The following is a 24,277-nucleotide window of genomic DNA, read 5'->3' as shown; positions in this document are numbered from 1 at the left end:
ATCCATTTTTTTATATACAGTCTATGGTTGCCACTTGGGTGGTCTACTATCAATAAGAAGTGGACACAGGACGTTTCCTAATAATATCAAATGGGAAAGAAAATAGCTAATATATAACAATTATTATACTGTTCTTTTTTTTTTTTTTTTTTTTTACATTTCTGCACATACAAATGAATGATATAATGCTGACTGACCAGCTCTCTGGTTAATTGAATGAACTGTCACCGGAACGTCGCTTTTATTGTGAAATCAGTTACGGGGCCGTTACCGTAATGCCTCGTGTGCGCACGCAACTCAAAACAACGTGGGGGGGGGGGGGGGGCAATTTAGTTTAAGCGTGTTTTTTTTCAAAATGGGGTCTTGTTTAACAACCAAACCATAAAGCAATGTTTCAAGCAATTCCCCGTGTGTGTGTGTGAGAGAAGGAAATGTGTGTGTGTGTGTGTGTGTGTGTGTGTGTGTGTGTAAGTGAGTGTCTGCGCGCGCATGCGTACGCGTGTTCCTTTGCGCGTGCGTGCCCACCCTGTTCCAGCGACGAGCCACCCGAACAGCCAGCTGCAGCTAGCTGCTTGCAGTGACTACATTTCTGGCACCAAGCAGCCGGTTCGACACGCATCTCATCCCCTCCTCCTCCTCCAGGCTGCGGCGGCGGCCTTACAGAGATATATATATATATATATTTATATATAAAGAGAGAGAGATATTTAGCTTTCTTGTTTGTTTTTTTGACCGTCAAAATGAGTCAGGATGTGATGGAGTGCTTGTGCTGCCATCGCTAGCTAGACGGACAAAATTCCTTCGACCCGCCGCGCGTGTTCAATCACTGCGGGGTTGTGGCACCGCGTTAGCCGAGGCGTCGTCGTCGTCGTCGGGGCGAAGCTAGCGGCGCTAGCGAGGCGGCGTTCGCGGCCGTTACGTCTGTTTTCAGCCGACGTTAGCTCGTGTAGTTACTCGGGAGAGCGGACAGAGCAACAACCGTTATCATTATTGTTAGCTTCTTTTTTTTTTTCCTTGTTTTTTTTTAGCAACGACTAGTAGCTCGCGAATTAGTCCGAGAGCCTCCACAGACGTCCGCCGTTCAACGGGGGTTGGATGTCGCGCTGTTTTCAGCCACTTCGGGGCGGATCGCGAATTGTGCCACAGTGACAGGAGATCGAGTCGGACCACGGAGAGATCGAGGGGGTTAACGGTAGGAACCAGGTGTCGAGTGGCTAATCTGTTGCGGTGGGGTTTTTTTCAAGCAGCGCATCTCGCGAGGCCCCGCCGCCTCCTGACTCCCCTCCCCTGTCCGAGTCTCCAGCGGTTTGCCGAGCACGCCCGGGCGAAGTCGCAGTTCTCGGCTGGGGGGGGCAACTTGACAGCGAGGCCCCTAGCTTAGTCTCCCCTCCCCCCCCCCACCCGAGTCCCGTCCATCCATCCATCCATCCGTCCGTCCAGCCCGACACGCCGCCGCTGCCGCCGCCTCCTCCTCGCCCGAGACAGAAGCGAGGACCGGGGGGGGGGATCCGGGACAGGGAGCCGAGAGCGTGGGCGAGTGTTCCGTCGGGTCCCGTCTGAACCGGGCTGCCAACCACCCGAGGGGATGACTCTGGAGTCCATGATGGCTTGTTGCCTGAGCGAAGAGGCGAAGGAGTCGAAACGGATCAATGCCGAAATTGACAAACAACTCCGCCGAGACAAGCGGGACTCCAGGAGGGAGCTGAAACTACTTCTCCTCGGTATGTGCCCCGCCGGTTCTCATGCTTTCACATTCGCTTGTGTCGCCTTCTTGTGTCGCTGTGTGCAAAAAACACCAACCTCCTTGGGCCTTCTTGGCGATGCTAGCAGATATGCTGCTGCTAGTAGTTTAAGGTTGCTAGCTGGGAAGAGCCTGGTTTCGACAAAGTCACGTTTACGGCGTGATTCTTTTTTTTTTTTCCCGAAATGCGTCGCGCGTCTTGTCGCTTGTTGAGTTAAAGAGAAGATAAGTTGACCATGTGCACATCTGCAAGAACAGGCTTTATTCCAATGTGTGTGTGTGTGTGTGTGTCTCTGTGTGTGTGTGTGTGTGTGTGTGTGTGTGTGTGTGTGTGTTGGCATCGGCTCACTCATTTGGCTCATCGAACTCACTGAAGATGTCACCGTTCACTGGCCACCACATGCCAGTCAGTGGTGGCCACTTTGACGTGCAGGACAACTAGCCCGCTTGGCTAACCAGCTGGCCACCTTCAGAGCGGCCACTGTGGTTCGTTGGTTAATAGGTGAAGATGGTCACTTGGCAATGGAAGAGCCAGCAGCAGCAGCAGCAGCAGCAGCAGCAGCTCTGGGTTTGCTTTACACTGTTGCACACCATGTTGCATAACATTTTCTACAACCTGAGGTGCCTCAGCAAGATCTGGCCTGATGCTCGCTCACTCACCCACTCACTCATTCATTTATTCAATTTCTTTTGATTTATCAGTGTGCACCCCCGTGTCACAAATCTGTCCCTTCCAGTGGACAAGGGATACTGAGGGATTTGCCCCCTCATCCTGGAGTCTAGCTGAGTAGGTTATCTATTTTTATAGCCGTGTGTGGGCAGGTGGGAGAGCTGCTGTTGAACAAGTTGCTCTGTGTGCCGCATTGATTCATAGTTCCGTGGACACAAAGAAGGGGGAACATTAGGTTATGCCTTTCCCACAAATGTACCTGCGCCGCTCTCAGGAAAATGTACGCTGTGCACGTGGGCAAAATCTAGCAGGCGAATTGTACTCGCATGTGCAATGATGTGACCCGCCAGGCACTTTACAGACAACTGATTTTCAAGTGTGAAAGCTCCTTGGAAATAAAAGCAGGTGTCCATTTTAGGACAATTAAAAATATCTAGGTTGCATCCTTCCGTTTTTTTTTAAACGTTTGCTCTCATTTCTCACCCATGAAAAAGCAGCCCTGGTTATTTGACATGTGTGTCTCCTTTCATTTCCCCGCTGAATACCTCAGCTCGGAGAAGTAGGCCACACTAGAGTCATACCGTCGATGGGACATATTCTAATCTGTGTCATACATTTTAATCGCTGTTGCACTCTATTATTCTACCTGCAGGCCAAGGTGAACGAGTGGAAAGGATGTTTGCTTTTGTGTGGCGGTTTTTCGAAAAAATGGTTTGCTTGCGTGCCGCAGCCGTATTTCTCCTGCCCTCTTGATCAATGAAGGGGTTGGCCTCGACAAAGTGATATTTCTGGCAGTCATTTGCTCTAGCCTTTGTTCACACATTAAACAACAATAACGTGTCGGTGTGAGAGGCTGAAAATGAGGACCTCAGTCAGTCATGCTGTAAGTGGCCCGTTCTGTGTGAGTTAAGGCTGTCAGTGGACGCCTGGATAAGGACGTGTAAGGCAGGATTAGTCCAGGTCTTAATAGGCTTGGTTAAACACATCCGCTGCTCAGACGTTGAGATGTCACTGACTCCTATTATCCCCTGACACTGCTCTCGGGCCCACAGCCCTCAGTGAGCCGCCCTGCCTCTCCTCTCTTCCCCTCACTGGAGGATGAAGGCAATTGCTGTATCTGAACATGCAACCGCCGCGTTCCAAATAGTGTATTTTTTACAGAAGAGGGAAAGTGATGCCGTGGCCATATGCTCGGCGCATAATGATCGCCGACCATTCAGATGTCTCTCTAGAATATCGTTGGGAGTTATTCTGTCAGCAGCCACCGTCGTGCGGATCAGTGCATGTGCAGGGGATATGTTGCACGGTTTCAACTGGGCCTGCAGCAATGTACTCAACAGCTCCTTACGGACTAAGTATGCATGGTACTTTAGTACTGAAATGTTTTAGTTTGGCGGCAGGCAATCACATGATTTCTTTTCAATTTCTTTTCAAGGTATATAATAGTCAAATCTCTAAAATGAGGAGTCGCTACTATTCTTGTTTTTTTCTTTAAATATAATTTGAATTGAATGTTTGGGGGCTTTTGGTAGGTTCAAATACAATCAATACAGGTTTAAAGTCACAGGTGACCTCTTAAAACAGCTTCTATTGTCTAGAAGTCCAAAATGAAAAGATAAATCAGTCCACAGCGACGTAAAGGCGAGGAAAGCGGCAAATCCTCACATTTGAGACGCTGAAACCAGCATATTTTTGGCATTTTTTGCTTAAAAAAATATCAAAAATAGTTGCGGATTGATTTACAAATCTTTTCAGCTCTACGGTGATGCAAAAGCTACGACAATTTATTTCTGTAGCATTCCCCTAACTACAATGTTTCTCTCTCTCTAGTTAGGATCCACCCTCCCTTGTGTCCCTCTCCCTTCTTGGCAGAGTTCACCACATGGTCAGAGTGCATCGCCACGATAGCCATGTCTGAACCGGTTATAAGGTTATGCCGTACGCAGGTGTGAGGTTTCCAGACTAAGAATGCCAAGAGGATGGATGTTAGGGTTAGTTTTGTAGGTGAAAGCTATTACACCTACAAGCTTAACCACTCGGTCAGAAAATACCAGCTCTGCCAGGGCTGCAGCAGTGCCCACAGTCTGGCTGCCTGTCACTGAGGGCCATATCAGGCCATACCAGCAGCTTCCTGCTCCACAGACCAGTGGTTTGCCTCTACTTGGTCAAAACACAGTGGGCCCGGAGCTGTGGCCTTCGCTGCATAGGGTAAATTAGCTGCTGGAGTGAGCGAACGGTCAGTAAAGTCAGATGGAAGGGCAAACACTTACAGTAAGGGCTTTCTCAAAGTGCTGATCAAGGGCAAACCGTAAGATCCCAGTGAAAGCAGTGCAGTGTACCAGTTGGCAATTGGTGTTTCTTTTGCGAAAATGTGCGTTTCACATGAAACCCCAGTGACAGAATGCATGGCGGATCAGCTGAACACCCCCGGAATGACGCCAGCAAGGCATTTTTGGTCATCAAGCACAGCATCTAATGGGTCTGACTGGGGTAAAAGTTGGCCCAACAGCCAAGATGCTGTGAGCTGCTCGGCAGCACATCAACCCCAGACATGGTTTTATTGTCTTTTCTCTAAATTCTCATAGGTTGACTTGTTCCTGTTGATCCCCTCCGTCTCAACAGAACGTCTTGTTTCCAGGTTAAGACATACTTCAGTCTGATTGAACCAAGAAGAGGATCAGGGGTTAGGCTCAGATGTTTAGTGCTGACCTCCCCTGTCTTGCCAAGCCATCTTATTTTGATCATATATGGCAATAGGGATATTCTAGCTCTCTCTCTCTCTCTCTCTCTCTCTCTCTCTCTCTCTCTCTCTCTCTCTCTCTCTCTCTCTCTCTCTCTCTCTCTCTCTCTCTCTCTCTCTCTCTCTCTCTCTCTCTCTCTCTCTCTCTCTCTCTCTCTCTCTCTCTCTGTGATATTACTGAAATATTACTTATCATGAAAAAGGAACCTTTTGATGAGGATATCTTGATGTTTGATTATTAAGAAACTGTGACCAAGATATGTTTGTCGAAAAATAAACTGCTCACTTTTGGACCAACTATGTAATGGAAGCACTGTTTCTAAATTATTCCAAATATATTTTTGATATTTCTGTTCTGCACTTCCCGGTTACTTATCAGTAGACACATGAACCAATGCAGATATATCTTTAACAGCCTAATAACAGCCAATAAAACTGTGCTGGTATGGCTTAGTGGGTTACACCTCTAAATCTTGGTAGCAAAGTTCGAGTGGGCCCTTAATACTACCTGCCTCGATGATTGTAAGTTGCTTTGGACAAAAGCGTCAGCAAAATGAATGTACTGTATGTGTACCTGTATAATCTCCTCATTGGTTTGCACAGTTCAGGGAAAGTAATCTGTTCCCTGTTCTAAAAAAAATAGTTAACATTTTAATCATTGTAATTTCTACTAATACTACTACTGTTATCTTAAAGCTTCTCCAGTGTCAGGGCGGAGTGTGTTGTATTTTTGAGGTCATTGCGGCCTTTTTATAAGAAAGCTAAAACTGTTGAAAGGAAAAAATATATAAGGGGAAGGGAGAGAAACACGGAATTAGATGATAGGTACAAGGTCGGCACCTTAAGGTTAATTTATGCTGCCTTTACATATGAAAAAAGATTTGTCCGTTTCAAACGATGTAACCATCAACCTTCCGTCCATCCTTTTTTGTTGGCATGGCTGCAGCTAAGATTCTGACGACAACAATACGGCAACTGTGACAGAGGTTCTTGTGATGTACAAGAGGGAAAATGCATCCGCATTGTAAACAGCGGTGGTGGCCAATGTTTGTAGTTCCTTACCATCTCGCAAAGTCTGTCCTCAAAAAGTTTCACCATTGTTGAAATTTCTTCCTTGTGTCCTGTGGTCGTCTCGCTTGAGCTATGACAGAGTTTTCTTATTTTAAAGGATGGCCATCATGTGTGTCAAGCAGTACGCGTGATGCCTTGGAAAAACTGCAGCTACTTTTGTGTGATACCTCAGTTTGTGTAGAAATATTTGTCACACTCGACTCGGCACAATGACCTGTTGCCAGTCAGGATTGTAGGATTGTACAATGTACAAACAGTCACCTGAAGTCAAAGGGTCACGCCCTCACTTCAGTAATCTGGAATTCAGCGAAGTGATGTAAGCACGCAGCGTATGTTCTCCATTACAGAACATACCCAGCGTCTCCGTCCAGGCTCCTCTCTGCATCTCTGCTTGTCTTCAGTAAATGCTCAGACAGTCTCCCTGCCTCAGTCAGCCTCACACACACGCACACTCTTTGTCTCCCTCTATGGCATGGTGTCTTTTACACAGTTGCTCACTCGTGCACAGTTGAACGCACACACTTACACGCACGTTTTTTTAAAAATGGGGTCATGGCTGGTTCTCTGGAGATACGGGGGTGAGCGGGGCTAGATGGTGACTGTCCCACATACTGCCGCTACCCCCGAGTCCCCAGACAGGACTCCGTTCGCTGCCAGCCTCCTCAGCCCGCTCTGCTGACAGGGTGGCATGTTCATTCCTGTTTACTCACACCAGCTGCTGTGTACAGTAAAGCCCACACTTCTCTCTGATCATCTGTTTCAACTTCTGTCGCTTTTGTCACTTTCCCGCTTCATGCTGGATTTGGAAGGATAGTCCATGCGTACACTTATCTTTTTTTTTTTTTGGGAGGATGTTGGGCTTACAATGTGCTTGTGAATTCTATTGTCAAAACCTAATGTGGATACATTAGATTGCACCATGTTTTCTGCCCATGTGTGGATGAAGAGCGATGGTATCTCCTGAGTGCCGCGGCTTAAGAAATAAAGTCAACATCTAGGATTTGGTTGTTTTTATTTCGAAGCAGCCGAGTGCAGCGTGTATTGCAGACTGAAATACTGCTGCTCGCTTCAAATCTTTAGCAAAGATTTTTTTTCTTCTTTTTTTGCTCACCCACACCCACTCGACAATCACAGCACTCAGTGCATACTCACCAGCGAACAGACAAAGCTGTCCTAAGGTGTGTGTGTGTGTGTGTGTGTGTGTGTGTGTGTGTGTGTGTGTGTGTGTGTGTGTGTGTGTGTGTGTGTGTGTGTGTGTGTGTGTGTGTGTGTGTGTGTGTGTGTGTGTGTGTGTGTGTGTGTGTGTGTGTGTGTGTGTGTGTGTGTGTGTGTGTGTGTGTGTGCGCACGTATGTTGGGTTTACAGCTCTGAATCCCACGCACACGGAGCACTCGGCAGATGCAGAGGCATCAGCACAAAGCGGCGGTGTCATGCCCCACTCCCCGACAACGAGCAGCACATGTTGGAAAGCTGAAAATAAAAATAAGAGGGAAAAAAAAAATCCTCTTCAGTTTTGTCTTAATGGTCGTTTGTGTTTTGCCGGAGTCCTGTACTTGCCTGCACGGCTCAGGTCATTGCAGGAGAGGGGGAAAAATGGGCCGTCAGGGTGGAGGTAACAGCCATGCCTTGAGGTTGACCACAGGATCTGTGTGTCACCACAGTTGGTTCGGCAGCTGGTGTGTGTGTTGTGTAGCTCCAGGCCGTCTTGGCTCAATCCTTTTTGTACGTCTGAAAGAGGCCAGTTTCCGAGAGGAACTTATTGAAAGATTGAGACCCACACTTCACTGCGATTAGCCTTGTGACTGCCTGATTCATATAGTTTCGTTCCAGGTCAGGCTGACACCTATATGATGCCAATTTTGAGGTTTTGATGATAAAACTGCTTTGCTCTGTCCATGCAAATTCCTTCATCTCTGCTGAGATTGGACTGTCATGCCCTTAGATAAGCCAACAGCGTTTATACTAATGGACCATTATGTGTTTTGTGTATATTTGCATGCAGGTTTATGATGCCGATAATCTGCCTTTCCTGTTCATAGAAAGCTGTGACGGGCCATTGCAGAGGGAAGCAAGGCTATTAGTGATGGCCTTGCATGTGCATGAGGCCTGAAGAGCCTGCATATGAAGCATGACAAAAGAATTATAGGATATGATGACACACAGACACACTTGTAGACTTCTTAGTGAGGACACTCATTGACATAATGCATTGCCTAGCCCCTTACTCTCAGTGTAACGTAAACCGAATTCTACCCTGAGCCTTAAAAATAAGGTGTCAGAAATTGATGGCTGGCCCCAGTTTTTTTCCATCACATTCCATAAAATGTCCTCCTCACAACTCGAACTGCTCCTCGCCGAGATGTAAGGACGAGTACACGCAGACGTGGCGACGCTGCGGCAACATGGGCTCGAGCTAAATCCGCTGCACTGAGACAGCGGTGTGTCAAGTCCATCAGGTGTTGTGTCACGAGCTGACATCAGTTGCGTTATGTAAAGGCTTATGAAAGCTAGCCCGGCAACGGAGGATACAGGTGAAGTGATTTGGTGTCTTTTATGTGACGGATACCTGTTGCTATTTGCATGCTGTTTTCATTGCTCCAACTCTGAATTGTGCTATCCGGAGCGAGTTTTACTTTTCTGCTTCTTGTTGTCAGGATACACTTGATTCAGACTTCTAGCTCTGCTACCTGAAACACGTCGGCTCCACAAAAGACCAGTGTTGGTGTGTGTGGGCTGTGTAGTGTGCCTTGCACTGTTGCATTGGGGCATATTCTGAACGCTTTTCTCTCGCTCTCACACTCGTAGCTACCTTGAACAAAAAGCGTTATCAAACCCAAGTAGTGTGTGAGCTATTAAAAGGTGACCTCGTTTTTCTAGGTCATTACCAAAAAAGAATGGACGGATTCTAGTTATGAATATCCAAAATTCTTGACAGAGAGGGATGAGAATGGAGTGGCATAAATCTAGCCTCAGGGAGGTTAGGAGGGGTTGTGACGAAGGGGAGGAGGAAGAGGAGGGGGGTGGGGGGTGGGTGTAATCGACAGGGAGAGCTGGTGAGGGCATGGAAACGGTTGTGGCTGGCGCTGGTACAATCTGTGGAGGAAAGAGGGAAGACAGAGGCTCACAGTGTGTTGTCTGGTGAAAGAGGGACACGACAGTTAAGAGAACATAGTGAAGGGAGATCTTGTGATGGGGTCACGAGAAATAAATCAGACACAAAGTTAGAGAGTGATCCTCTTGCTGCTTCGCTGAAGCAATCTACAGTCACCACCAGGACACTATCGCCGCAGCCCAATACAAAGGACACACTATCTGTACTTGACTCCCTTTGTTAGCCAGACAATCACAGTTCTTATTAGATGACTACCTTGTAGGCAGCAGTGTGCAACATCCACTGCACTGCATTGACTCATCCAGGAGAAATTATGAAGACCTTTTATGAATGATATATTCTAGCATGCCCCTGTTCTCCAAAATTGGACATTTTGTCTGAAGGGAAGATGGAGGGAGAGTCATCTCCCCTTATGGACACAGTGTTGAAACCTGAATTTTCTTCAGGAATTAGGGTATTTTCTCGTGCATCAGCAGAGAAGTGGTTATCCCTGCCAACCGGTCTTACAGTTCTTGGTGTTGAGGAACCCCCCTAATACTGACCCCAGACCAGCTGCCCCCCTCCCCCTTTCAGAGTCTCTTTGGAGCTGAGGCTCTTCTTCTGTGGTACACCGAAAGATGAACAGAACAGAGCAAGAGCCTGAGGGGCTCATAGTTATATTTACTGTCTGCTAAGAAAGAGAGGAGAAAAGGGGCGGGTGGATAGGAGGGAGGGAGGGAGGGGTTAAAAAAAAAACAGAAGAAGGGTGGGAAAAAATACAGGAATGAAAAAAGAGAGGGAGACAGAGGATGGGGTTTCCATGGTAATGGAAATATGGCTGCTCTTCAAAAACCTTGAATGTAGGTGGTGGTGAGATGAGTATGTGTATGTTTTCTCTTTTTTTTTTTTTTCTCCCTCATCTTTCCCTTTCACTTTTGCAGATATCATGGATGTGCTGGATCCCTTTTGATTTCTACTGAGAACTGAGATGGCATCAGCGTTAAAAAAAAAAAAAACAATAAATAAAAAAAATTGCCTTAGGGTTTCTGGGCACGTAAAACATAGAGGACTCGTGTGAAATGTGGCTTAGGCCCAGAAGACCCCCTCCCAGCGAAGTGGGGGATTATTTGGCAATCCTTGTAAATCTTAAAGTGATTTTCAGAGATTACGATTCTTACACTGACATCAGTGATGTTGTGGCTTGAATAGAAACAGAATAATTGTTATGAATGTACATTATAATCCAGTTATATCTTGGGCTCATTTTACCATATGTGTAAATCTGCAAACCCGACACCTCGAGGTATATCACAATGATCATCCAGGCAGGTATGGACTCAGAGGAGGATCACTGAGAGAATACAGCCTTTTGACAACGACTCCCGAGTCCTGCCGTCACCTTTTGGCAAGAGACAGTTCAGTGTTAATGTAGGGCAAGTTGTCTAAATCGTCCTCATCAAATTAGCTTGTATTTCTCACTCTTCTGCCTCCGGGAAAATATTTTTGATTCTTTCACTTTCCAAACCGCAATAACATCCTGACGTCGCACAAAGAAGCTTTGACATGTTGGCAGTCGTAACCGGTTTAGTTAATCAACTTGGAATTCCAGCAGAGGGATTTTGTAACGTGTGAAACTGACTTAGATGGGCATCTGACATTCATCGGGTTTCGAGAGGAAGCATTACTCTGGCCCCGTCTGTAACCGGCGGTGCCCATGTACTTAGCCTACTGATTAACGGAAATTAAAGGATGCTAATCAAACAGCAGGTTCTTGGATCTCTGGCGGCAAAAGTTTTTTCGGCCTTTCGCGGAGCATATGTCCTGGGTCACGCATTTGCCGTTTGGTCTTGACACAAATGAGGAGTCTGAATTTAAAATGAGCTCTTCGCTAATTGTAGGGGACAGGGACTAACTTGTATTAGGGTTGGGTATTATGATATTTCTATCCTTGTATAAGTCATTTTAGATCACAATATTGATACACAGTATACCACTTATAGGTACAGAGTCCTGCAATAGATCCTACTCTCATGAAAGTTATGATTTTCAGTTTTCCTGTGGTGTTCACTTATCACTTGACGAAGATGCCACATATACAACTGTCTTTTGGTCACTTCATGAAAGGTTGTTTATACTTCATTGACAAGTATCTTAAAAAAGAAGAATATTTTCTTACTTGCCTTTTCTTTCTACGATGCTATAAATCCTTTCACGTAGAATCGGCTGCAAACTAATTGACACCATATCAAAGAAGTTGTCGGTTTGGCTGCATTTTGTTTAATGAACCAAAAAGTTGAGAGTGTAACCTAACGGCTCAACAACCAACATGGCACATCATTTAAACTCTTTGAGCTAACTTGTCCGCGTCAGTATGCTCCGGCAACTTTGTGTGTTGCTGGTAAATCTTGAGTATGTTTGTTCTGATAAATGGGTTGAAATGATTTCATGTCCCCCCAAAACTAGCTTTTTATGACCATTTATTATTAATTTAGGCTTGTAAGGCCACTAAGTAGAGCGCACAGTTAGCCCTTCGGTTGTCTGTGTTTAATTCATTTTTGAAATGTCTTGAGTCGTGCTGCACTGATAAATGGTGATTTCCAGCATGACCACAGACTTGATACTGTCAGTTTATGAAAAATGCCATTTTTCTTTACCCACTTGTCCTGATCTCTGTCTCATTCTGTGTAGCGGAGTGGCTCTTATCTTGTATTATTATTATTCTCCCTTGATATTCTGGATGTGATGACAGACTCTCTCTCTCTCAGGCCTCTGTTCTCTAACTCTAACTCTGTGTGTCATGTTGTGTTCAGGTACGGGAGAAAGTGGCAAGAGCACCTTCATCAAGCAGATGAGGATCATCCATGGAGCCGGATACTCAGACGAAGATAAGAGGGGCTTCATCCGGCTTGTTTACCAAAATGTCTTCACCTCCATGCAGGCCATGATCCGCGCCACTGAGACCCTGAAGATCCCGTACAAATATGAACAGAACCGGGTAGGTACTGACCCACAGAAACAGACTACACCCATACTACTATGACCTACGGCCTGCAGTAATTGAGCCTCAAATGTGGTTGCATTTTTTTTACATTTTTTTTGGTTCTTTTGTGTTCCGTCTCACCTTTCCCCCTGTGTGATTTCCAGTCCAATGCCATGCTGGTGAAGGAGGTGGACATTGAGAAGATCGCCGGGTTTGACACACCCTACATCGTAGCTATCAAATGCTTGTGGTCCGACCCGGGGATCCAGGAGGCCTACGACCGCCGCAGAGAGTACCAGCTGTCTGACTCCACTAAATAGTACGTCTGTGTGCGTGTGCGTGTGCGTGTGCGCGTGTGCGTGTGCTTGTGCGTGTGCTTATGCGTGTGTGTGTGTGTGTGTGTGTGTGTGTGTGTGTGTGTGTGTGTGTGTGTGTGACACAATCTGTCATTGTGCTATTTTCTTTGTGTGTGTGTAAGGTTGGGTGTCCGATGTTGGTTTGGGAACTGTTAGTTTTTTGAGTTATCTTAATTTACCAATTTATTTTCTCAAATCCCACACCATTGGGTCCTTTTATTATACATATTGACCTTTTGTTGAAATTGATTTTTTTTCGGTTGCCAAGATTTTATTCCGATCTTATGCAAATTGAAATTACAAATATTCAAAGATTGGGGATTGATGCCTCCTGTTAAAAACAAATTCACAAATGGTTGTCAGTCAGGTATTATGTAATAGTTAATGTGATGTGAACTATGTGTGTGTGCGTGGTTGGTGGCTGGTTGTGTGTTCATACGTATGCATATAATTACCTTGTGGAATTTGTCATGTATGCTGGGCAGGGCAGCACATTGGCCTTTTGTCTGCACATAGTGTTGACTGACAGACTTTAAAATTCCCTCTTTTTTCTTATTTTAATCTCTTATGAAGAATGTTCGAGCCACACAGGTACAAGAGCTTCTGTTTGGCTTTTAATTGTTGGAAGCCACGCTCCTGTCATTTAACGTGTTCATAAACTTCTTACAATGTCTCCCCGCTAAGGTTAAATGTCTGCACTCTGCAGTAGCTCCTTTTTTCCTAATGCAAACCTGCTATGGTTTATATTTTATGTTTGAGGTTTGTGTTTATGGTCTGAATGTCAGCAATAAGGGATAAACTCCTGACCACTGAATTTAAAAAAGATATGTTTCCAACTTGTTATTTGCACTCAAATGTGTCAGCCTCCTTCCCTGTGGTTGTGTGTTTCCTACAAAAACATTGTGATGATTTATGACAGGAGAAACTATTGCCAAATGTACTTAACTCACTTTATAGTGCCCCCTGGCTGTGGAACATCAGGACTATAGTTAAATGCTGCTCCGAGTCTGCATGTATGCTTTCAGGTGTGCCTGGTGTGATTGTGATGCGATTGTAAATGTGTATGTATCTTTTTCCCTGCATGTTTATGAGCAAGTGACGAAAATCATTGAATTTGCCTTTTATTTCAGCGTTATCGACACTGTTAATGTGTATCTCCAGTTACCTTAGCGATTTAGACCGTGTGACCGCGGAGGGATACGTCCCCACCCAGCAGGATGTGCTGCGGGTCCGTGTGCCCACAACGGGTATAATAGAGTACCCGTTTGACCTGGAGAACGTCATCTTCAGGTACCACCAAGGCACCGGGACTGCAGCATCACCGTGGCTAGAGGACAGGAAACCACTGATGACCAATCAGGATGGAAATAGTTCTCAAAAGTTGTACTCAATTTAAAAAATGGCCAAAAAGGGAACGAATTTGCAAATTCCCCCCCAAAATAACCAGTGCAAAAAGACCCATCTGTCCTACAGAGGAAAATATAAAATGTGTTTGTTTTAAATGAGCCTGGGGCCATTTTGTTAAACCTGATTACGTATCAGTGGTTTGTGTCCAGAATTGCGCCGAGGTTCTGACACCAGGATGAGAAATCAGGCCAGATGTTGCTGCACTAAAGCGTGTGGGGAGCATCCACCGAATACCAGATGCAGAAGGATTAGACTGTGATGTCAAAGATTTCTCCAGGAAGTTGTTTTAAAATCTGTGAGGCGATTGGCCCAGTTTGAAATCTCGTAGATTTGAGACTTAACATGTTTCCTGCTGAACTTTGAGATCTCACTTGTCCAAACCCTTTTTATCTAATTCCAGGTGCTGCCGAAGTCACTGCTACTGTCACTAACGCCACTTCACTGTCTGCGACATAATCCGCAAACTGCTTGACCTCACTGCAAATTGTTGTCGATTTAAAAGTTTAAAAGGAGTCAAGTAAAGCTGCAGTTGCAAGTTAACGGCAAATCTAAAAAGTACTTTATTGGTTTATGGAAGGAAAGTGTTGGTGGAGCAGTGACAGTAACTTACCCCCCTTTGTATCTGAGATGTGGCTTTTTCTGTGAAGCTTCCTCAACAGGATTCGTGTACACTTCCTGGAATGGCAGGGGGGTTGTGGTAATTGCCTGTCACGCTTTATATAACTGTTCTCCTGTTTCTCTCTCTTTATCTCTCTTTTTCTCCACCCGGCTGCCTGTAGTTATCTTACCGATCTGGATCGTATTGCTGATTCCAGCTACCTTCCCACGCAGCAGGATGTGCTCAGGGTGCGCATCCCCACTACAGGAATCATAGAGTACCCCTTCGACTTGCAAAGCATCATTTTCAGGTAGAAAGATGCAACTTTTTGGCCGAGTCCCTCCATGTTCTGTCGTGACATCATTAACTCATAAGCCATTCGATGTGTTTTTGTCCAAATCCTAACTGAAATCAGTTTTTTTCTTTTTTCTCCACGTTAATGAAAAGAACTTGTAACTAGTGACTTGAGTGTCTACTTCCCATCCCTACTCTTAAATGCTCCAGTCATGAAATTCCCCAGCATTTTACAGTCTTCTCATAGCCCCTACGTTTTGTTTTACCTCATGCCACCGACGGCAATCACACCACACGTAACACATACCCTAATGAACACAAAGTCCTACATTCTGGTGCCCGGGCTGTAAATGGGTCACTTCCTCCTCTCCTCCTCTCCTCTCCGGCTGGCAGAAGAAACGAGGTCGTCCTCTCCGCGGTGGAGGAATGTTATTTTGGGCAGCAGGTCCTGCAGGGCCTATATTGGCCCCCGGGTCTCTGTGGACCTCAGTTGGACTGGGCCACCACCAGGGGGCAGCATTGTGCCGTGAACTGTTCAGATTTTCTTGAGACGGTGTTTGCGTTCCCAAGGTGCACCAACAAATGTTCTATTAGGCATTAAATTGTTCTAGTGTTATTTATATCTCTTTTTGAAGAAAAGGGCTCTTGGCATGTATGATTTTACTCAATCGGTCATCACAGATGAAAGCTTAATGAAACTGGGACTCGAAAATCCCAGACGAGTGTCGACGGGTGACCTTGTCAAGGAGAAACCGTAAGAGGATTCGCGCAACTTATGAGTCAGAATTGCTCTTCGTGAATCAGCTTCGGCGAATTGCGCGCCAGTCTGCCTGCAGAAGTCAAAGGTTTCATCTCAAGTTTTTTTTTTCTTTTTTTTTTTTAGTTTCCTATGAATTATATATGCCGTCCTTCTTGAGGTTTCAGTTTTCTGAGATCGTAGCTTCTCGTTAGGTGATGCAGGCGGCGTCTACCACGAAATGGATCCCACCATCAGAGGTGCCCCCTGTATCTTTTGTTAATATTTCAACACTGCCTCCTGTCTGTCCCTGTCCCCCTTCTCCATCTCTTCTGTTGTCCTTCATTTTAAGTTCCCCCCTGTTTTCCCCATTCGTCCAAGTGCATTTCAAAACTTCACGTTTGTTCGTGTGTGGTGCCTGATCACACGTAGGCAGAGAAGGCTCTCTCGTAGAGAAATGAATAGTTTACGACCCTTCACTCAAACACATGAACAGTACAGACTCATCTAGTATCATGTTGAACCCGTGTCTGAACAGATGGATGCCACTCAATTTAAGAATTAAGATATTTCCTTCAAGAAAATACATCATCTACTGGTTTAAATACACAGATCAGAAGACAATTGACTGCACAGGTTCTGAGAAGGTTTTTACCAGAGCTTCTAGCTACACTAAAAATCATAATCCATTCTCATCTGTAATTAATGCCTTTTGTTGGATTTAAACATATACTCTATATAGCAGTTAAAAAAACCTTTCTATTGGTACACAAATCAGATTCAAATATGAATATACTTACATTTTTGTCTAGTTTCTGGTTTTGAAAATGTTTCCTAAACTTGAGTGGCATTCCTCCTAAAAATGATTCTAGATCTGTCTTAACAAGGAAGCTTTCATTTTTGCAGTGGCACGCATGACTCACTTAGAGCATATTCATCATTCACAGTGGTGTGTTTGTGTAGGTTTTTTTTGTGCCAGATATAGAAAACTCTACTGTTTTGCTCTAAATTTGATAAATCATCTTCTTTAGGTGTTTGAATCCATGAGGTGTTAATTGTTCAAAAATGGTTAAATCAGAGTAAATGATCACTGCTGTGTCTCAGTACAAATCTTTTTATTCAGGTCATGTGCTGAAAATGTTAAAGGAAGACATACACCAGAAATTATCTTCAGGCCTGCTAGACTCGAAACAAATTTGGACCAACACAATGTTTGTGTTATGATCCCATGTATTTGTCTTGTCATAGAATTTGCAGGGTTCATAATTTGGTGCAGTCACTAAATCTAGAGTCTTGATGGATTCAAAACCGTGGTTAAAACAAGCTTAAAGCAAATTCCTCGACACTGGAAGTATCAAAAGCTCAAACATCTGTCCTGTTGAAAACTGAAAATTCCTGTGTTCTTCCCCCTCTTGCTTCTTCATTTGTTATCTTCCTCTTCACCTTCATCTTACCATCAGGATGGTGGATGTAGGGGGTCAGAGGTCCGAGAGGAGGAAGTGGATTCACTGTTTTGAGAATGTCACCTCCATTATGTTTCTGGTGGCGCTGAGCGAGTACGACCAGGTCCTGGTGGAGTCGGACAATGAGGTGAGTGCACTAAAACACACTGTATCTTCACACAAATACATACATAAAGAAGTATTATATTTTTCTGTGTGTGTGTGTTGTGAGATGATGAACATCTAAACAAGTTGTATCAAGAAAAGCCACAGAACTCTGGTTGTCTCACACTTCTGTCCCCCTGTTCCCTCTACACCAGAACCGTATGGAGGAGAGTAAAGCTCTGTTCAGGACCATCATCACCTACCCTTGGTTTCAAAACTCCTCCGTCATCCTCTTCCTCAACAAGAAGGACCTGCTGGAGGAGAAGATCTCCTACTCACACTTGGTGGACTATTTCCCCGAGTTCGATGGTTAGATCATGTTTACGTTGGTTCTGTGTGTGTGATACATTTTTTTGTCTGGTTCCCACCAGAGTAAGTTAAATTTGCCAGTCATCCCCTCAGAGGGATTATGTGACAGATCAAAACCAATTTCAGACCAGTGTGACCCCCAAAGTATAAACGTGAAATTGCTGTTTTTATATGCATCTTAAGTACTTTCTACAAAAATATGTCTGTGTGATATATTAAGCTGCATTCCCATCTACCTGTGTGAAGTCTGGTATGTTTGCCCCCTGTCTTTCGCACTTGGGTTAGACTAAGCAACCAGAGCGAGGGACAACGAGGTGTGGGTCTGCTGCCAAGTAAACTCGAGCGCAACCACAAGATGTTGTGATTGTTGTATTTCACATTAATTCAAAATCCAACTACACTACAGTTGTGAGAGTAACTTTAGAGTGCGATTATAGACACAGTCCTTGTGATAAGAAGTAATGTAAACATTTCTCCATGTGCTCCTCTGTCTCCAAATTGAAGGTCCCCAGAGAGATGCACAGGCGGCGCGGGAGTTCATCCTCAAAATGTTTGTGGACCTAAACCCAGACAGCGACAAGATCATCTACTCTCACTTCACTTGTGCCACGGACACTGAGAACATCCGCTTCGTGTTTGCAGCTGTCAAAGACACCATCCTACAGCTCAATCTCAAAGAGTACAACCTGGTGTGAGGGCTCGCGCTGTGATGCACATCTCCTCCCCCATTGCACAAAGGCACACCTCCTTTGGGAGTGTGCGCTCGGCTCCACATGCATCACACACACACACACACACACACACACACACACACACACACACACACACACACACACACACACCATGCCAACAATCACACACACACACACACACACTCACACACACTAACACATACACACTAAAACACACAGACCCCCTCCTTTCCCCCCACCCAGTACAGTACATTCACAGATCCTCCCACCTGCAAATGCCGCCCCCGCTCTTTCACCAAAGCTCGCCCTCTTCTTCTTCACTTGGCAGCTTGTTGTGTCAGAATCCTTCGCTCCTCGCAAAGCTGCTCCGTGTGTCAGATTTGGCTGCGGCTGCTGGCTCTGGCACATTTAATCCGGCACACAAACTTTTCACACGAGCTGTACAGTGACTGAAGGAGACTTTGGTGTGTGTGTGTGTTTTGTTTGCGTTTGTGTGTTTGGGGGCAGCATTAACTAGCAAGGAGCTGTGTTTTGGTGAATAGCACTATCGAACCCCTTTGGCCCCACGGAGTTGACCCTCAGCGGTGCAAGATCAGATCCTCCATCATCTCCTTTCTGAGCTCCTGCCGGTGGAAGGGAAGTAAAAAACTGCATCTCCTCCAAAACCGCCAATCACAAGTGGCTGGACGCTGAAGACGATAGACCGCAGAGCGTCTCAGACGGGGTGTGAGGTTGCACACGGGACACAAGAGGGACGGGTCTGACAATTCGTTCCCCACCTCGCACCTATGAATGTACCCACCAGTGTGAGCATCGCAGTTGAAAAAAGAAAAAAAAAGAAATATATATTATGAAGTAAATGCATATGTAAACACACTTAAGACAAAAAGCACGAGAGGGCAAGACATAGCTAATCAAAATCTGTTCATTGCTGAGATTTTTTAAATGTTTTTAATGATAGAAATTTGTTGCTACGTCTACTTCTATTACACAGATAATGGCTTAATGGAATGGTGATAAGAAAAGGTGAGAAAATCTACAAAAAAAACAAACAAACTTTTAAACAAAGACATATTAAAAAGAAGTAACCAGAAATTTACTTCACATAAGGATCATTTTAAGATTTCTGTGTTTTCACGTTTAAGTTAACCACACGGCTTCCCTCCTCCAGATGTTTTTTCTGTTTGGATCCGCAGGGACAAATCCCCCGTGTGTGACCGTATCTGACTCCAACCCTACACCCTTGTTACAGAAACACCGGTAGCGGGTGAGAGGACCCTGCTTTCCCCACAAGCTCTGCTGTGATTGGTGGAAGCAGGTTTTGAGAGGGGGGTAGTGTGATGTCATCAGTGTTTTATCAGCCAGCAGAGCACATCTGCATCCCGGGCTGCAAGTAGCTTATTCAACAAAACAAAAAGCTGTAAATGAAACATGCTCACGCCCCCGGGGTGTGCGGATAGAATCCATATCTGATGACGTCACACCTGCGTCACACGGCCGTCCAATTGGACACACTTCCTGATGGTGACCCAGTCATCCATTTTATCAGGATGTGCCTGTTAGGTTTTTTTGGTTTTTTTACTGTATAGTCACTTTGTTTATAAAAAGATTGCTTGCTGTTGAGTGGTGAAGGGGGGGGCTATGATCCTTTCACAGAAAACGCACTCGAAAGTCCGCTAACGTTGTTTGTGTATATTTGTTTGTAAATACATATACACAAAACACTCCTGTACAAAAAAATAATGCTCTGTGGTACACCATCTTTGGCAAAAAACAAAAACAAAAAAAAATTACCAAAAAAAATACCTAAACTATCAACTTCTTTCATTAGCACACAGTTTTTCCTATGGATATATGGTAGTATTGATACTGTGATTATGGATTTTGTTCACTTGATTAATAGGACTACGCAGAGCTGAGTGGTGCTGAGGAAAACGATTGGCACGGAGTAATAGTCAAGAGAAAATAGGCTCCTCCTAACCAGCCTCACGACTCCACACTACTGCAACAGCTCTGCCTCCAGAGTCATACTAACTAGGGCTGGTAAAAAAAAAAAAATCTTCACAGTATGGTGACAAGATGATTTTAAGAGTAATTAAAGATTTTTTTTTTTATTTATCTAATTTATGGACCAGGTTTGAAGGTGTTGTTAATTTGACTGCTTATGATTCTGTCATGTTGAAGTGCTCCTTTTCTCACGATGGAGCCTACTTGAGTCTGAACTGCTGTAAAAAAAACACAAAAAAACACACGAATGTCTGGTTATAGTAAGGACTTTATCTCTGCTTCTATTTCTTATCGAGACGTTTCCAGTTGTAACTTGCCATCACATCTCCATCCATTTATAATACCGTTCGGTTTCTTTTGAAGCCCTCACATTTTGTTTTGATTTTTAACAAAAAAAAACAAAACAAAAAAACATGTAACTTGTATTTCCTCTCGGTTTATAGACGCAGCGCTGTAATGCATACCTAGAAAAATGTACAGTATGAACGTAGGTGGACTTTTTCTTTTCTTTTTTTAAATCAGTGATCGAAGACCTACAGGGTCGATGCTTGCTATTTGTAATTTAACACACTAAAAAAAAATTATGTTGTCCATTTTTTTGCATCGTTAATTTCCACGTTTTTTGAGGCTTGCTTCGATAGTGCCAGTGAAGTGCAGATACTTTTTTGGTCTTTGACCTTTTCTACAGGTGACTTATCCTTCATCCTCATTAAGGGCTATCACAGTGCATCAGACAGTGGGGGAGTGGAGCACAGGACCACATTGAACCAAGTCATCCACTGCTAAATCTTGTGTGTAAATGAGAGATTACCTGCAGTATGTGCTGTAGGAAGAAACGGCAAGGTGTTGATGCAAACAGATCTCGGCCCTTTTGGTGAATTTGACCCAGTGTCTGGCTCTCTGACCTCCACCACGTCATGCTGTCACACGGTATCACAGTGTTACCTGTTGCACCTCTCGCCGTGTAGGAACACGTATCGCTAAAGACACTACCAGGACAAGTATTGCATTTTCCTCCCAAGTATTTTGAGTTGTACCAGATAGCCAAGTGATCCTAACGACCAATCGGGTGTGTTTGCGTATTTTAAACCCATTAACTACAAATCTGTGTTGTTCAGCATTTTTTCAGTTCATAGATTGATTTGCTACTATCCAGGCAGCTGCTGGTTTCTGTTAGTGCCACTAAGGTTTTGAAAACTGACTGTTGGAACATGCTTGTGAGAGACGTTTAGTCAAACTTCTTTTGTTGTGGTGGTGGTGGTGGTGATGATAATGCAGTGAGCAGGATGTGGATGCTTTTCAAAGAAGCTCTGACATCAGGGTTTTGATAATTGGTTGCCATAGACGTATCAGAAAGCTGCTTCATTTCTAAGATCAAACGAAAAAGACAAACATGGAAGTTGTGTAATGCATAATGGGTGTTTGGTCATTTTTTAGCAGCTGCATCCCCAAATCCTGCGATTGTTTTCAGAAGAACACGAATGTACAAAGTACCAGTCCAACTAATTGGGGAAGCTTAAAATGTGTATACCTCACTTTACAAAAACTGATTTATTTAAAAAAACCCACTACGTTTTATAATGACACTGACAGAGAATCTGTGGTCGATTAGTTGCGTCCTAATCGCCAAAATTTTTTGCAATATCCGGGACAAATAAACAATGTCATTTTTGTTGGGGGTCAACCAACTCAGTGGAGTTTATCACTCGTCCAGAATCTTAACTGCGTTTCCGTGTAACGTTTTCACATCTCCAACTGCACTGGGAAAAAAAGGAAAACTGCCTACTAACTTAAAATATATACTTCAATTGGTAACGCATTCATAAGTTAAGTTAGTTCAACTCAAAGTTAACACGTTAAGCCTGTTGATAACTTTTAATTTGAACAAATCTGATTCATTTGTGTTACGAATTGATGTATTTCTTTTAAGTCCGTACGCGATTTTCTTCTTTCAGTACAGTTTCAGATCACTCCAGGCTGATTCTCAACTTAAGACTGCCAGAAAAATAGAAAATCTTTTGGGGGGAGTTAATGAATTAAGTTAATGGGGCTAAGATATATTTCAGAAAATACCAGTGTGTTCCTTAACTGCCATTTTGTCTGCTGTTAAAATGACACTAGCCTTGTGCGGAGGGAGCAGACGGCCAACCTTTAGACAGCTGTCGTACAAGAGAGTCCGGACGCCAGTATTGAAGTGGAACGATTATACCAGTTATGCTTACCCAAGTATTTATCAATGGTTGTGTTAAGATTTACCGTGTGTTGAGTGCAGCTTAACTTTAATAGTGACGAAGCGATGTTGTATTTTTTTAAACTTGACACTACAACTCTGGCACGTGGCGAAGGGCTGGCTGGCTTTCAGTGTGAGTGTGGTAGTTTGTTAGCAGCCCGTCGTTGCGGTGTGTTTGGCGACACGTATTAATCTCACCTTACACGAGCTGGGAAAGAGGGAAGGCAGTTGTGTGTGTGTGTGTGTGACACTTAAATCCTCCTCATGCTTTCATTCTTGTCCATTTTTTTTTAACTACCCAGTGAAAAGTCTGGACTGGTTTTTCCACTACAATTCTCTCTTTATTTATTGCCTTTCATTGCCTTGAATAATGACGGATGGCGTCGCCGGACCGTTACGGTTTTCGGAGGCTGCGTGATGTCCCTTCTTTGTGGGCTTGTTGGAATTAGTCCAAACAAAGTTATCCCTAGGACTTCAGTATGGAGTCGGTGCATTTTCAAAAAAAATTAACTTGTTCCCTCTACCTTTTCTGTTTTTCATTTTTACCAGAACACTATTATTTTGGACCACATGATTTATTTTTCCTCACTCCAATGAAACCTGGAGGTCAATGTGTAGTGGTGTATAAAATGCTGTTGTTTTTTTCCCCCTGCTCTTTATTTTGTATCTAAACCAAATGTAAATTATGTATTATACTGAGTGTGCCATCCCCACTCATCTAGAGCCAGGCTCTCTCTTAAGTGCCAACGCTGTGGTCATCATCAGGACCACCGCCCGAGCTGGTCCCCCCGTTTTAAATCAAACACACCAGAGACTAAAAGGATATGATTAAGTACACGAAGACTTCATTTCTGTATTTAAGATTGAAGATTTAAAAGATAATCTGCTGTTTTTTTTGTTTTTTTAAAGAAACTGTAATTATAATTGCATGTGCTGTTTATTTTGTGTTGGAAGTGAGGGCTTGGATGTTTTCATTGAAGCAGAGCTCTTGATAAAGGGGGTTCGATCAGTTGGTTATTATCGATTTATTGATTTACATAACTCTTGCCATATTTTTTTTTTTAATGTGTTTCATGTATTTGTTTCAACCACTGTTGCCTGATCCTCATTCAAACATGAACATGACTTATGATCATTATCGCCTTCTAAGAGAGAAACATAATGACAAGGTATCTGTTTTAAATTGAAATAAATTTGTTCCTATACTTGCTGATGGTGTGAGTGGGTTTCATGATTCTGTATGTCGGAAAAAAGTCTGAGGTAACTCTTTATTATTTTATATTGTGACCAACAGTTTTACCAAGTCCAAGAGCGTATCACAGGTCACAAAAATTCACTTCTACATCTTGGGCTATATATATAGATGTATATATATCTATATATATATAGATATATATATATCAGCCGATGTCAGCTGGTTCCCGATCTATTGCTATCGGGAATCTTGTAGGCCTAATATTGATATCGGCATCATCCCCCAAAAATCCATATCGGTCTGGCTCTACTTGGAAGCTTTGGTTCCACTGCAAAATGACCAGCTGCATTCTGGAATGACACATGTAGGAAGGGCAAGGGGTGGGGGGGGGCTTTACGTGTGTGTGCCAATGGGCCCATTGTCTTATACTTTAGTGCAAATGTGTCAATCACACATACACGTGCCAAAAAAATGAATCAGAATGAGTGAGTGGGAGGTTCGTGTGGGCCCGGGGTCCTGGGTCAGTTCTAGCCGGGCCCGGCCTCTCTGTGTC

At 44.1% G+C, this 24,277-nt stretch overlaps 1 protein-coding gene across 2 annotated transcripts; it reads left to right on the top strand.

The window, feature by feature from the left end:
• Window positions 1-539: 539 nt before the first annotated feature.
• LOC118285680 (guanine nucleotide-binding protein G(q) subunit alpha) lies at window positions 540-23,739 on the top strand. Of its 2 annotated transcripts, none has more exons than XM_035609452.2 (7): window positions 540-1,721; window positions 12,124-12,308; window positions 12,458-12,612; window positions 13,811-13,939; window positions 17,145-17,274; window positions 17,447-17,600; window positions 18,105-23,739. In XM_035609452.2, the coding sequence occupies exons 1-7, from the start codon at window positions 1,586-1,588 to the stop codon at window positions 18,293-18,295; spliced, it is 1,080 nt and encodes a 359-aa protein (XP_035465345.1). In that variant the 5' UTR covers window positions 540-1,585; the 3' UTR covers window positions 18,296-23,739. The 2 variants fall into 2 exon arrangements, with proteins under 2 accessions (XP_035465345.1, XP_035465344.1); XM_035609451.2 differs by lacking the exon at window positions 13,811-13,939 and adding an exon at window positions 14,836-14,964 and having other exon boundaries at window positions 544-1,721.
• The last annotated feature ends 538 nt before the right edge of the window (window positions 23,740-24,277 follow it).

Source organism: Scophthalmus maximus, chromosome 15 (assembly GCF_022379125.1).
Source record: "Scophthalmus maximus strain ysfricsl-2021 chromosome 15, ASM2237912v1, whole genome shotgun sequence".
In the NCBI taxonomy this organism is placed as follows: Eukaryota; Metazoa; Chordata; class Actinopteri; order Pleuronectiformes; family Scophthalmidae; genus Scophthalmus; species Scophthalmus maximus.
The sequence above is the reverse complement of the archived record's forward strand: the minus strand, read 5'-3'. Positions and strand labels throughout refer to the sequence as shown.

Coding starts and splice junctions, on each gene's coding strand:
- LOC118285680 (XM_035609452.2), top strand. CDS start 1,586: ATGACTCTGGAGTCCATGATGGCTTGTTGCCTGAGCGAAGAGGCGAAG. Junction 12,613..13,810: donor CTGTCTGACTCCACTAAATA/GTACGTCTGTGT, acceptor GTGTATCTCCAG/TTACCTTAGCGATTTAGACC. Junction 13,940..17,144: donor CTGGAGAACGTCATCTTCAG/GTACCACCAAGG, acceptor TCTTACCATCAG/GATGGTGGATGTAGGGGGTC.